Source organism: Pongo abelii, chromosome 19 (genome assembly GCF_028885655.2).
Source record: "Pongo abelii isolate AG06213 chromosome 19, NHGRI_mPonAbe1-v2.0_pri, whole genome shotgun sequence".
Taxonomy (NCBI): domain Eukaryota; kingdom Metazoa; phylum Chordata; class Mammalia; order Primates; family Hominidae; genus Pongo; species Pongo abelii.
In genome coordinates, this window is record NC_072004.2 from 79,588,783 (window position 1) to 79,602,506 (window position 13,724).

Here is a 13,724-nt window from a genome sequence, read left to right on the forward strand (position 1 = left end):
CTCAATTAAAAAGCAAATACTTCCCGAAGAGAAATTAAAACACACTGCCGGGCACAGTGGCTCATGCCTGTAATCCCAGCACTTTGGGAGGCCAAGGCAGGCGGATCACTTGAGGTCGGGAGTTTGAGACCAGCCTGACCAACATGGCGAAACCCCATCTCTACTAAAAATGAAAATTTAGCTGGGCATGCTGGCGCATGCCTGTAATCCCAGCTACTCACGAGGCTGAGGCAGGAGAATCACTTGAACCCAGGAGGCAGAGGTTACGGTGAGCCGAGATGACACCATTGCACTCCAGCCTGGGCAACAAGAGCAAAACTCTGTCTAAAAAATAAAAATAAAAATAAAAATACACCCATACAAAAACTTGTACACAAATGTTCATGGCAGCGTTATTCATAATAGTCAAAAAGTGGAACCAACCCAAGTGTCCATCAACTGAAATGGATCAACAAAATATGGCATTATCTATTTAATGGAATATTTAACAATTGAAAAGCAATGGAGTATTGATACATGCTCCAATAGGGATGAACCTTGAGGACGTTATGCTTAGTGAAAGAAGCCAGTCACAAAAGACCATATGTTGTACCATTCTGTGTATATAACATGTCCAAATCTAGAAAGACAGAAAGTAGATGAGCGGTTGCTTAGGGAAGGGGAAGCAGATGAGGGAGACTGGAGAGTGATGATAAAAGAGTGTGGATTTCTATTTGGGTTAATGAAAATATTTTGAAGTCGATTGCAGTGATGGCTGCACAACTCTGTTAATACACCAAAGCCACTGAATTTGTACTTTATTTGCTTTGAGACGAAGTTTCACTTTGTTGCCCAGGCTAGAGTGCAGTGGTGTGATCATGGTTCATTGCAGCCTCAACCTCCTGGGCTCAAGCAATTCTCCCGCTTCAGCCTTCCGAGTAGCTGGGACTACAGGTGCCCCGTCACTGTGCCTGGATAATTTTTTTTTTTTAATTATTTGTAGAGATGAGGCCTTGCTATGTTGCCTAGGCTGGTTTCCAACTCCTGGGCTCCAGCAATCCTCCCACATTGGCCTCCCAAAGTGCTGGGATTACAGCCATTAGCCACGGTGCCCAGCCTGAATTTTTACCTAAATAAGTTCATTGTATGGTATGTAAATTATTCTTCAATAAAGCTATTATAAAAACATAAATGGTCTATACAGACCAAGTAAAAGGCTGAAAATGACCAAGCTGAAAAAAAATCGGCCGGGTGCGGTGGCTCACGCCTGTAATCCCAGCACTTTGGGAGGCCGAGGCGGGTGGATCACGAGGTCAGGAGATCGAGACCACCCTGGCTAACACAGTGAAACCCCATCTCTACTAAAAAATACAAAAAAAATTAGCCGGGCATGGTGGCGGGCGCCTGTAGTCCCAGCTACTTAGGAGGCTGAGGCAGGAGAATGGTGTGAACCCAGGAGGCGGAGCTTGCAGTGAGCTGAGATCATGCCACTGCACTCCAGCCTGGGCAACAGAGTGAGAGAGCGAGGCTCTGTCTCAAAAAAAAAAAGAAAGAAAAAAATCAAGACCATTATATGATGACTACAAAAATTAAACTTCAGATACAAAGGCATAGGTAGGCTAAAAGTGAAAAGATGGAGAAAAATAAGATAGACCTTGTGAAACCGATAAGAAAGTTGGAAAGGTTATACTGACATTGGAACTGACTTTAATACAAGGAATGTTACCAGAGATAAAAAGCGGCATTTCACAATGACAAAAGAGTCTATTCATGAACAAAACATAGCGATCCTAAACGTGTAAACACCTAAAAACAGTTTGAAAATACGTGAAGGAAAAATTGAAACAACTGATGGGGTGAAAAAAATAAACCCACAATTAGATTAGATTTCAACACTCATTTACTGATAGGATAAGTAGGCAGACACTAAATTATAAGACTAGATTATCAGCCTTCGTGTTACTGACATTTTTGGCCAGATAATTTAAGTTTGTATTTATTTATTTATTTATTTATTTGAGATGGAGTCTCACTCTGTCACCCAGGCTGGTATGCAGTGGCGCTACCTTGGCTCACTGCAACCTCTGCCTCCCAGGTTCAAGTGATTCTCCTGCCTCAGCCTCCTGAGTAGCTGGGACTATATGTGTGCCACCATGCCTGGCTAATTTTTGTATTTTTAGTAGAGACTGGGTTTCACCACGTTGGCCAGGCTGTTCTTGAACTCCTGACCTCAGGGGATCCACCCACCTCAGCCTCCCGAAGTGCTGGGATTACAGGCGTGAGCCACCATGCCTGGCCAAGTTTTTAATTTTACTTTTAATTGACCAGCTCAGTCTTTGTTGTGGGGGGCTGTCTTGTGCATTGTGGAATGTTTAGCAGCAGGCCAGGTGTGGTGGCTCACGCCTGTAATCCTAGCACTTTGGGAGGCCGAGGAGAGCCAATCGCTTGAGTCCAGGAGTTTGAGACCAGCCCAGGCAACATGATGAAACCCCGTCTCTACAAAAATAAATAAATAAACAAACAAATAAACAAACATATATATGAATGTTTAGCAGTATCCGTGGTCTTTATCTGTATGAGTTACCTAGGGCTGCCATATCAAAGTACTGCAAACTGGGTGGCTCAAAACAACAGAAATTTATTCTTTCATAGTTCTGGGGCTAGAAGTCTGAGATGAAAGTGTTGGCAGGGCCACTCTGTCTCCGAATCCTCTAGGGAAGGGTCCTTCTATGCGCCTTCCAGCTTCTGGGAGCCCCAGGTATCCCTGGCTTGTGGTAGACTAACTCCAATCTCTACCTCTGTCCTCAAATGGCTGTTTTCCCCTCGTGTATCTCTGTGTCCAAATTTATCCCGCTTCTTATAAGAACACCAAATTGGATTAGGGCCCATCCTATGAACTCACCTTGATTATATCTGTAAAGACCCTGTTTCCAAATAAGGTCACATTCACAGGTGATGGGGGTTAAGGTTACAACATTTTTTTTTTTTTTTTTTTGACAGAGTCTCTGTCACCTAGGCTTGAGTGCAGTGGCACGATCATGGCTCACTGCAGCCTCCAACTCCTGGGTTCAAGCCATCCTCCTGCCTCAGCCTCCTGAGTAGCTGGGACTACAGGCACAAATCACTGTGGCTGGCTAACTTTTTAAATTTTTTTGTAGAGATGGGGGTCTTGCTTGTTGCCCAGGCTGGTCTTGAAATCCTAGCCTCAAGCAATTCTCCTGCCTTGGCTTCCCAAAGAGCTGAGATTACAAGCATGAGCCACCATGCCTGGCCAGCTTCGCCATTTCCTTTTGGAGGACACAACCCATAACACTACCTAATAGGTGTCGGGGCATCCCTCCTAGTTGTGAAAACCAAAAATGTCTCCAGATACTGCCAAATGTTCCCTGGATGGCAAAATCGCCACCTGTTCCATTGAGATTTGAATAACACTATCAACTAGCTTGATCTGCTTTACACTTATAAAACATTATACCCAACAACAAAACAATACACATTCTGGAAACACTTATTCTATTTTATGGAATGAAGTGTTGCCAATTAAAAAAAAAAAAAAAGGAGGGTGGCATGGTGGCGCCCACCTGTAATCCCAGCACTTTGGAAGGCAGAGGTGGAAGGACTGCCTGAGACTGGGAGTTCAAGACCAGCGTGGCCAACATAATGAGACTCTGTCTCTAAAATAAAATTTAAAAACTTAGCGGGGCATGGTAGTGCACTCCTGTAGTCCCAGCTACTTAGGAGGCTGAGGCCCAGGGATCTCTTGAGTTCAGGAGGTTAAGGCTGCAGTCACCCATGATTGCACCACTGCATTCCACTCCAGCCTGGGTGACAGAGTGAGACCCTGTCTCAAAACTAAAATAAAAATAAATAAATAATTGGGGGGAGGGGGGAGGGATAGCATTGGGAGATATACCTAATGCTAGATGACGAGTTAGTGGGTGCAGCGCACCAGCATGGCACATGTATACATATGTAACTAACCTGCACGTTGCGCACATGCACCCTAAAACCTAAAGTATAATAATAATAAATAAATAAATTAAAAAATAAATAAATAAATAAATAAATATTTAAAAATATAGGCCAGGTGCAGTGGCTCATGCCTGTAATCCCAGCACTTTGGGAGTCCGATGTGGGTGGATCACTTGAGGTCAGGAGTTCAAGACCAGCTTGGCCAACATGGTGAAACCCTGTCTTTACTAAAAATACAAAAAAAAAAAAATTAGCTGAGCGTGGTGGCACGTGCCTGTAATCCCAGCCACTTAGGAGGCTGAGGCAGGAGAATTGCTTGAACCCAGGAGGCGCAGGTTGCAGTGAGCTGAGATTGCTCCACTGCACTCCAGCCTGGGCAATGGAGTGAGACTCGTCTTAAATAAGTAAATAAATAAATAAAAATATTTGAAAAGAAAAATTATTTTCAAGCGCAAGATAGACCATATGCTGGGCAATAAAATAAGTCTTAATATGATAGCCAACCTCTAAGATGGCTCCCCCAAATCCCTAACTCCGGGTATTTCATGCCCTGGTGTAGTCCTTGCCCACATGGTACCAGAGTTGGTCCAAGTGACCAACAGAATGTGGGAAGTGACGATGCCCCTTCCAAGACTGGATTATAAAAGACATCACAGCTTATGTCCCCCCATCTTCCCTACCTCTCAGAAGCACTTACTCTGCAGGACACCAGCCAACTGCTATGTCACAAGTGGTGTGAAGGCAAGGCCTGGAGGGTGACGGATGGGGGCCTCTTACCAACAGCATATGAATGAGGCCAGAAGTCGATGCTTCAGTCAAGCCTACAGACCTCGGTGACATCCTGATTACAGCCTCATATGAAACCCTAAGCCAGAATCACAGCACTAAGGTGCTCCCCAATTTCTGACTCACAGAAGCCGTGAGATAATAAATGCCTGTTGCTTTAAACCACCAGGCTCCAGGGTAATTAATTTGTTATGCAGTAATAAAGAAGTTAATACACAAAATAATTTAAAGGATTGAAATTGTACAGAGCATATTCTCTGACCACAACAGAATTAAACTAGATATTAGTAAAACAAGGTATGTGGAAAATTGCTATTTTTTATTTATTTTTATTTTTTGAAACCGAGTCTCACTCTGTTGCCCAGGCTGGAGTACAGTGGTATGATCTCAGCTCACTGCAGCCTCCACCTCCTGGATTCAAGCAATTCTCTGCTTCAGTCTCCTGAGTAGCTGAAATTACAGGCACCTGCCACCACGCCCAGCTAATTTTTGTATTTTTAGTAGAGATGGGGTTTCACCATCTTGGCCAGGAAGGTCTTGAACTCCTGACCTCATGATTCACTTGCCTCAGCCTCTCAAAGTGCTGGGATTAGAGGCGTGAGCCACCATGCCCAGCCTATTTTTGTTTGTTTGTTTGTTTGAGACAGAGTCTCGCTCTGTCACCCAGGCTGGAGTACAGTGGTATGATCTCAGCTCACTGCAACCTCCACCTCCTGGATTCAAGCAATTCTCTGCTTCAGTCTCCTGAGTAGCTGAAATTACAGGCACCTGCCACCACGCCCAGCTAATTTTTTGTATTTTTAGTAGAGATGGGGTTTCACCATATTGGCCAGGCTCGTCTTGAACTCCTGACCCTGTGGTCCGCCCACCTCAGCCTCCCAAAGTGCTGGCATGACAGGCATGAGCCACCACGCCCGGTCGCTATTTGGAAATTAAACGTCATTCTTCTAAATAACCCGTGGGCCTTTTCTGCCTCAACTGCTTCCAGAGCACCTGTGAAAAAGCTTGTGATGAGGTGGGACAAAAAATAGAAGCCAGTTCTCAAGTTCACCTTTGATTGTACCCACCCTATAGAAGATGGAATCAATTTACAAAAATTTACAAAATTACAAAAATTTATTAAAATGACTTTAGTAAAATTAGATTTAAATTAATAGAAATTGCATTTCTATATACCAGCAATGAACTCTTGGAAACTGAAATTTAAAAATAGTATCTCTCATCTTAGAGGCTTGACTAAAAAAAAGAATAAAAATAGTATCATAATATATAGTATAAATGATAGTATAAATGAAATCCTGAGGGATAAATTTCACAAAATATATGCAAGATTGTACAATGAAAACTATGACATTGCTGAGGGAAATGAATAAGACTTAAAATAAATGAAGAAATATACTGTATTCATGGGATGAAAGACTGAGTGTTGTTAAGATGTCAATTATTCCCAAATTGATCTACAGATTCAATACAATTTCAGGCAAAATTCCAACAGGTCTTCTGTAGAAATTGACAAGCTGATTCTAAAATGTTTCTGGAAATACAAACAACCTAAAATAGTCAAAATAATTTTGAGAAAGGACAAAGTTAGAGATCATCTGATTTTAAGACGTACTATAAAGCAACAGTAATAAAGGGTATAGTATTGGCATAAGGATAGATAAATAACAGTACAAAAGAAGATACTGCTTAGAAACAAACCAACACATATATGGTCAATTTTTTTTTTTTTTACAAACATGACAAGGTACTTTAAGTGAAAGGATATTATCTTCAACAAATGGTGCTGGCAACAAGTGAATATCCATATACAAACAAATGAACCTAACTCTTGTCTCACACTAGACACAAAAATTAACTTGAAAAAGATAATAGACCTGAATGCGAGAGCAAACACTATAAAACTTCTCGAAGAGTGGGCGCAGTGGCTCACGCCTGTAATCTCAAGCACTTTGGGAGGCCAAGGTGGGCGGAACACAAGGTCAAGAGATTGAGATCATCCTGGCCAACATGGTGAAACTCTGTCTCTACTAAAAATACAAAAATTAGCCGGGCATGGTGGCATGCGCCTGTAATCCCAGCTACTCGGGAGGCTGAGGCAGGAGAATCACTTGAACCCGGGAGACAGAGGTTGTAGTGAGCTGAGATCGCACCACTGCACTCCAGCCTGGTGACAGAGTGAGACTTCGTCTCAATAAATAAATAAATAAATTAATTAATTAAATTAAATTAAACTTCTAGAAGAAACCATATAAAAGAAAAATCTGTATTAGGCCAAGATTTCTTAGATATGAAACCAGAAGTACTATCGATAAAAAAATTGATAAATTAGATTTTCATCAAAATTAAAAACGTCTCCTCTTTGAAAGACACTGTCAAGAAAATAAAAAAGCAGGCCGGGCACGGTGGCTCACGCCTGTAATCCCAGCACTTTGGGAGGCCAAGGCGGGTGGATCACTTGAGGTCAGGAGTTCAAGACCAGCCTGGCCAACATGGTGAAACCCCATCTCTACTAAAAACACAAAAATTAGCCGGGCATGGTGGTCCGTGCCTGTTGTCCCAGCACTAGGGAGGCTGAGGCAGGAGAGTCGCTTGAACCCGGGTGGCAGAGGTTGCGGTGAGCCAAGATAGTGCTACTGCACTCTAGCCTGGGCGACAGAGCCAGACTCTGTCTCAAAAAAGAAAAGAAAAGAAAAGAGAAGAAAAGAGCAGGCCGGGAGCAGTGGCTCATGCCTGTAATCTCAGCACTTTGGGAGGCCGAGGTGGGAGGATCATGAGGTCAGGAGTTTGAGACCAGCCTGGCCAATATGGTGAAACCCCATCTCTACTAAAAATACAAAAATTAGCAAGGCATGGTTGTGCATGCCTGTAATTCCAGCTGCTGGGGAGGCTGATGCAGGAGAATCGCTTGAAGTTGGGAGGCAGAGGTTGCAGTAAGCAAAGATTGTGCCACCACACTCCAGCCTGGGCGACAGAGTGAGACTGTCTCAAAAAACAAAACAAAACAAAACAAGTAAAGGAGCAAAGCTTCTGTTGCTCCACATCGTCACTGGCATTTGGTATTTGAGGCATAATCTTAACACATCAGAATCAAAGCCAACAGCCAACTTCCAAGCAAGTACATAATACACAAAACAGAGCTGTGGACAATGTAATTACAACACAACTAAGGTTGAATTAATAAATACATATTTTATACTATGTTTGTACTTGATAGTGAAAACATCTTCATTTCAACAATCTGTGGAACACTTATAAAAACTGATATTTTAGGTCACAAAGAAAACTTTCATACATTGCCCAATGCAGAAATTGTACCATAATGTAATAAATGTTGAGATAACGTAAGTTAAAACAGCAACAAAAATAAATAATCTAGAGACTACTAAACACTTGTCAAAGTCATTATTGCTTTGGATTAAAGAGGATTTTTTTTTTTTTTGAGATGGAGTCTCGCTCTGTTGCTCAGGTTAGAGTGTAATGGCGCGATCTCAGCTCACTGCAACCTCCGCCTCCCGGGTTCAAGCGATTCTCGTGCCTCAGCCTCCTGAGTAGCTGGGATTACAGACGCCTGCCACCACGCCCGGCTAATTTTTTGTATTTTTAGTAGAGACGGGGTTTCGCCATGTTGGCCAGGCTGTTCTTGAACTCCTGACCTGATCCATCTGCCTCGGTCTCCCAGAGTGCTGGGATTACAGGCGTGAGCCACCGCGCCCGGCCAAAGAGGAATTTTTTGAATTTAAAGTCTATATAGAAAATAATGAAAGTAAGAGCCCATTCAACTACAAACCCATAGGGTGAAATGGTTTCACTGTCACATACACACACACACAAAACAATACATTTTCCCTATTAATAGGAAAAAAAGGAAAAGAATTCCCAAGGAAAACAGGGAGGCAATAAAGATAACCGGCAACTGTGACTGCTGGTGTACTGTGTCCTCCCCCAGTTAAGCAAACTCTCATTCATCCACCTGTATGTCCAGGGAATGGGCTCAATCAACTCTGCGAAGCTTTCCCAAAGTCAGGCTTTCTGTCCTTTGGGCTTCTACAGTAGGCTGTTCATAGCGCTATGTTAGTATTTATTAAAGTTTTGCAGTCCCAGGGAGTTTTCCACGTCACCCTGCCCTTTAAATACCTTTGTTTACCACTTAGAATGTGCCAGGCAATTGGCATTAATTCACCGAATCCTTACAACTTTTTTTTTTTCCGCGGTGTGTGTGTGGGGGGGGGGGGGGGGGGGGTGTATTCCTAATTTCCAGAAACTGAAACTCAGAAAGGTTAACTAAGCAAGGTCACAGAGCGAACGCATCACAAAGTCAGGATGTGGTGCAGATCGGTCCATTTTCAATACAAGCTCTTTCTACCACAACAGGTTACTTTGCACTCGGGGACAGTTTTTAACTTTACATTCTCAACTCCTGTCCTAGCTCCTAGCACAGAACATGTCATCCAAGTTAGGCATCATCGTCGCCTGCTCTTGGTGAAGTTTTCTTTTGCGTACTGCAGAGAGACGCGCTCATTAGCGGCTGGCGATGGAGACGTTGAAATGCAAATGTATTTGAAAATGAGCGACTCCCATCTCTATGGTTGGTATGTGACCCATCTATCCTCTGGAGGACTCAGCAAGGACTACCAATCACCAGACAAGTTTACGCGCACGTGGTCGCAAGTTGAACTTGCTATTGGTTAACGGCAGTAAAGCCCGCCCATCAGCGCTGGTCGGCTCCTTTAAGAGAACGCCATCGCCACTCGCCTGTCTTTCAGCGCCTGCAGATTCCGGGAGACCAGGTTGGTTTCCTAGCGGGTCGTCTGGCTGGGTGGGCCCCGGAGGTCGTGGTCTGGGAGTACGGAGTCGTGGGGCGGGGGGGCCGGCTTGCTGTGATGACATTCCAATTAAAGCACGTGTTAGACTGCTGACGCGGGTGATGCGAACTGGAGTCTGAGCCTGCCCGAGCGGAGCTGGGAGGGGGCTGGCGGGCGGGCGGGCGCGCGCACACACCCGCTGATCTGTCACTCTCGTTCTTGTAGCTCCCAGCCGAGGACGTCGGATGTCATCGTCCTTGCTGCTTTGCCACCCCATTCCCGTCAATAAAGTGGTTTGAATCCAACCCTGGTGTCGGTGTGTGTCGTTGGCGACGCGCTGTCTTTGAGCCCCCGCCGAGCCTCCTCGTGGCGCCGGGGGTCAATCTGCAGCGCTAGAGCATGTGCTTGCGCATAACTGGGGCCGCCTGGCCCCCCGCGGGCGGCCCTTTTAACCGCGAGCGACAATAAGTAACCTGACTGTCCGGCTGCTAGACGGGGCAATTTTCCAGGTGTTTTGCCACGGCAGGCCTCAATACGTAACACCAAGGCTGGAATGGCGTGTTAGGGGGGCGGTGGCTGACCGGGATACGCGGACTCTGCTGTGTAATGAGTGCCCCTCTGCTCCCATACGTTCCGCAGCCCAGCCCTCCCCGAGTGTATCGCACGCGCTGTGCCTTCGCCGTGAGTTCGACATAAGTCCCAAGCTGTCGCGTCTGCCATCAGACGCGCAGATTTAGTTGAAGGCAGCGTGGAACGGCGTCTGCAGGGCTACTGTGTACTTGACATAAACGGATACGGTGTGGAACTGCATGAGTTAACTCCTGACTAAAGGGTAATCGACCTGTTTACAAATAACAGCCATGCAGGAGTACTGACAAGCATGGGACTAAAGCTTTGGGCAGGTTAATCTGTCACTTATAAACAGTTCAAAATTATAGGGCGGTTGTGAAGGTGAAGTAGATTTTATATATGGTTGGGGATAACATAGACATCTAGTTACACAGTCCAGATTCTGTGATTGGTAAAAGATCTTCCACAAGGGCTCCAGTGAAATGTGCATCAGTTCTGAGTACAGGGCAGCAACGGTGGGCAAAGATGCACGTATGCGTTCACTACATGGGCATTTGATGAATGAAGGTGTCCCGAATTAAGATTATACTAGACGATGGAGGGTGTAAACTGCAGCCCAGGAGCACCACTGCCTTACCCCTCCAGTTACGAACTTTCACTAGATTCTTTAAATGTGGGCTGAAGATAATGGCACATAGTTTGAAGGATGTGGTGAGGATGGCTTTGCAGCCTTAGGACTGGGCAGTGATCAACCCAGTAAATGAAAGCTGCGATTGCCAGGTGAGGGCCCCGGTCGTCTGTACTCATTTTACTGTGCTCCTATCTGAACAGGATTCAGTAGAAATGACTTAGATGCTTATCTAGTATTTGACATAAGATATTTATTTTGTGAAACAATGCAAGCGATTTTAAATCCCCACATACTATTTGATTAAGTGCAACATGGTACAGTCGTGTAATCTCTTTACACTATAGTGCATCTAGTCCTTAGCCTTTAGTTATTGCACAACAATTACAAAGACCAGTGACCAGGATACGTGGACACTGACAGGCAGATAGGCCTACACAATGAAAAATCAGAACAGTACACCAACTGGAATGGTCAAACAATTTAAGTCAAATGTTTTAATGGTGCAATTAAAATAATCAAGGGTTCAAACATGTTTTCAATATATTAATTTCTTTAAAGTCATGTTCAGGCAAGGTGCTGTTTAAAAAACCACTATTAGCTTTGTCCACACATGTAAGTTATCAAAAGTTACCCAAGGTAATTTTGACGTTGAATGCAGCTTTAAACAATAAAAAATGGTATTAGGTTTACTTCTCGAAGCAAATTATACAATAAGAGAGCCCCCAACCTTGTAAACTAAACATTCTGACACAAATGCACAAAATTAAGTTGGCAACATTAATTTTGAGATGTAGTGTGATGCTGAGCAAACTTTTGGTCTTGACTCTTGAAATAATTTAAGAGAGCAGTTCTCCGTTTTGGCCTTCAGGAAGGGAAATCTACTCATGGAACTCTCCCAATCAGATTAACAAACTTTTGATTCCCATATAAAACCTGGAGGACACAGGAAACGCCAGATGGAAAAACTGTGGCTCTGGCTTTCTAGCCCCATCCCATCTGTATGAGAGGACCCACCCTGTCATGTGCAGTGTTTGATGTTTTCACATACGCTCCTGTCTCAGGAAAACATTCAACATTAGCTAGCAGCCAGGTGGTTGTACCTCATTGGTAAAAGGCTTGGGATGGTTTGATCTCATGGCTTTGCCTGATGTTCACATAAATCCCACTGTCCTTACCCAAGCTGATAGCGTGTTGTGTGCGTACTACGGCTACTTGCTTTCCAAATGCACAATTTAATGTGAAAAAAAGTTGCTCTGCCCATCTCTTCTGTCACCGAAATGAAAAGGCTCACAGAATTCCTCTCCCTACCCTCCAGACACATTGCACTATGACATTCTCTGGAAGTGTGGAAGGCCGCATACAAAGTATAGAAGTGAAAAAGTCCACTGTGCACCGGCTGCCTGAAGAAAGGCTTTGGAGGAGTAGAGGAGGCAAGTTGTTCAGCTTTGCTCTTACTGTGCTCATTTGCTGCCGCAAACATGGGTAGACTTTTAAAAGCCATGGTGTGGGTCACCTATAACTTCTGGATCCACCGTGATTCTTCCATGGTCTCCTTTGCCACATCAAAGCTTTCAGCGGGCAATCCAGACAGTTGTCACTGGATGCAGGGAATGACACCTCACAGTGGAATGGGCACTGGCAGGCAGAGGGCAGAAGCAGTCCTTTAAGAAACAGTAGCTGTGGCACAGAGGCCAGTGCTACAGTACAGATGGCGGCCAAGAACCCCACACATCCAGCTCGATGTCACAATATGGGGAACATCTGACATCACCCATCATGGCTGATCAGCAGCCTCCACAGGTGGGTCTTTCAGGAGGCAGGAAGTAGAGCGAGGGTCCATGGCTGAGTGCATTATAGTGATATAAACATCATCCATGTTTGGCATGACAAAAACTTTCTGTAGGAAGATATTAAAGAACAGCTATGTGGAAGAATGCCTTGCCAGGCTGTCACCCTCCTTTGTTCTGATAATTTTAGGCTTTAGACTAATTTTTAAAAAAACATATAAAAACTTGCTATGCATTCCAAACTAATTCTCCCACCATACATACTTTAGTTTAGAAAGAGTTGAGGAATCATACCAGCGCATGGATATGAGAATCCTCTAATATATCAGCTCGGAGGCAGAAGTGGCCTTTGATTTTGTATACATATAATAAGGTTGCCCATATGCACTGATATATATCCAACAATTTAAGAGAACTGGCTTAAGCTGTTCACAGTAGTTCCCAGTTACTATGTCTAGAACACATAGTCCATGTGAATTATCCTTTTATTAATAAATCCTAGCAATAAAATGTAAGCTAATGGCCAGGTGCGATGGTTCACGCCTGTAATCCCAGTACTTCGGGAGGCCAAGGCAGGCAGATCACCTGAGGTCCGGAGTTCAAGACCAGCCTGGCCAACATGGTGAAACCCTGTCTCAACTAAAAATACAAAAAATTAGGCCGGGCACGGTGGCTCACACCTGTAATCCCAGCACTTTGGGAGGCCGAGGTGGGCAGATCACGAGGTTAGGAGATCGAGACCATCCTGGGTAACACAGTGAAACCCCCATCTCTACTAAAAATACAAAAAATTAGCTGGGCGTGGTGGTGGGTGCCTGTAGTCTCAGCTATTCGGGAGGCTGAGGCATGAGAATGGTGTGAACCTGGGGGACGGAGTTTGCAGTGAGCCGAGATGGCGCCATTGCACTCCAGCCTGGGCGACAGAGCGAGACTCTGTCTTAAAAAAAAAAAAAAAGGAAAGAAAAAGGGAAAAATAAAAGGCATGATGTTCTTTCCCCTCACTAGGTTCAAAGTACTTTTCTATTTGGTGATGACATTAAGCTTTTTCAGAAATTGGTTATCAGTTATGTTTAATCTCTAATTTTTAAATAAGAGGATTTTTTTAAGGCAGTAACTCAAAATATACCACTGCAAAAAGAATGTAGGTCTTCTTCAAAAGGTGAATTTCATTAAAAGTAAATAGTTTGCTAATCC

The 13,724-nt window shown here is 44.1% G+C and overlaps 1 protein-coding gene, 1 long non-coding RNA gene and 2 other non-coding genes across 6 annotated transcripts in view; 3 read left to right on the forward strand and 1 right to left on the reverse strand.

The window, feature by feature from the left end:
• Positions 1 to 8,185: 8,185 nt before the first annotated feature.
• Positions 8,186 to 9,847, forward strand: LOC129051417 (uncharacterized). The gene is made up of 2 exons (XR_008515679.2): positions 8,186 to 9,527; positions 9,768 to 9,847. It is a non-coding gene; the product is annotated as an uncharacterized LOC129051417 (long non-coding RNA).
• Positions 9,615 to 9,684, forward strand: LOC112129793 (small nucleolar RNA SNORD104). The gene has a single exon (XR_002912146.1). It is a non-coding gene; the product is annotated as a small nucleolar RNA SNORD104 (small nucleolar RNA).
• Positions 9,848 to 9,876: 29 nt separating the features above from the next.
• On the forward strand, positions 9,877 to 10,009 carry LOC112129807 (small nucleolar RNA SNORA76). Its single transcript, XR_002912159.1, has one exon. It is a non-coding gene; the product is annotated as a small nucleolar RNA SNORA76 (small nucleolar RNA).
• Positions 10,010 to 10,973: 964 nt separating this feature from the next.
• The window catches only part of TEX2 (testis expressed 2), a 117,787-nt gene continuing 115,036 nt past the window's right edge, over positions 10,974 to 13,724 (reverse strand). For all 3 annotated transcript variants that reach the window (XM_054537257.2, XM_024234934.3, XM_054537256.2), the window contains exon 12: positions 10,974 to 12,640. In XM_054537257.2, coding sequence (XP_054393232.2) covers positions 12,518 to 12,640 — 123 coding nt within the window. In that variant the 3' untranslated portion in view covers positions 10,974 to 12,517. The remainder of the gene's footprint in view (positions 12,641 to 13,724) is intronic.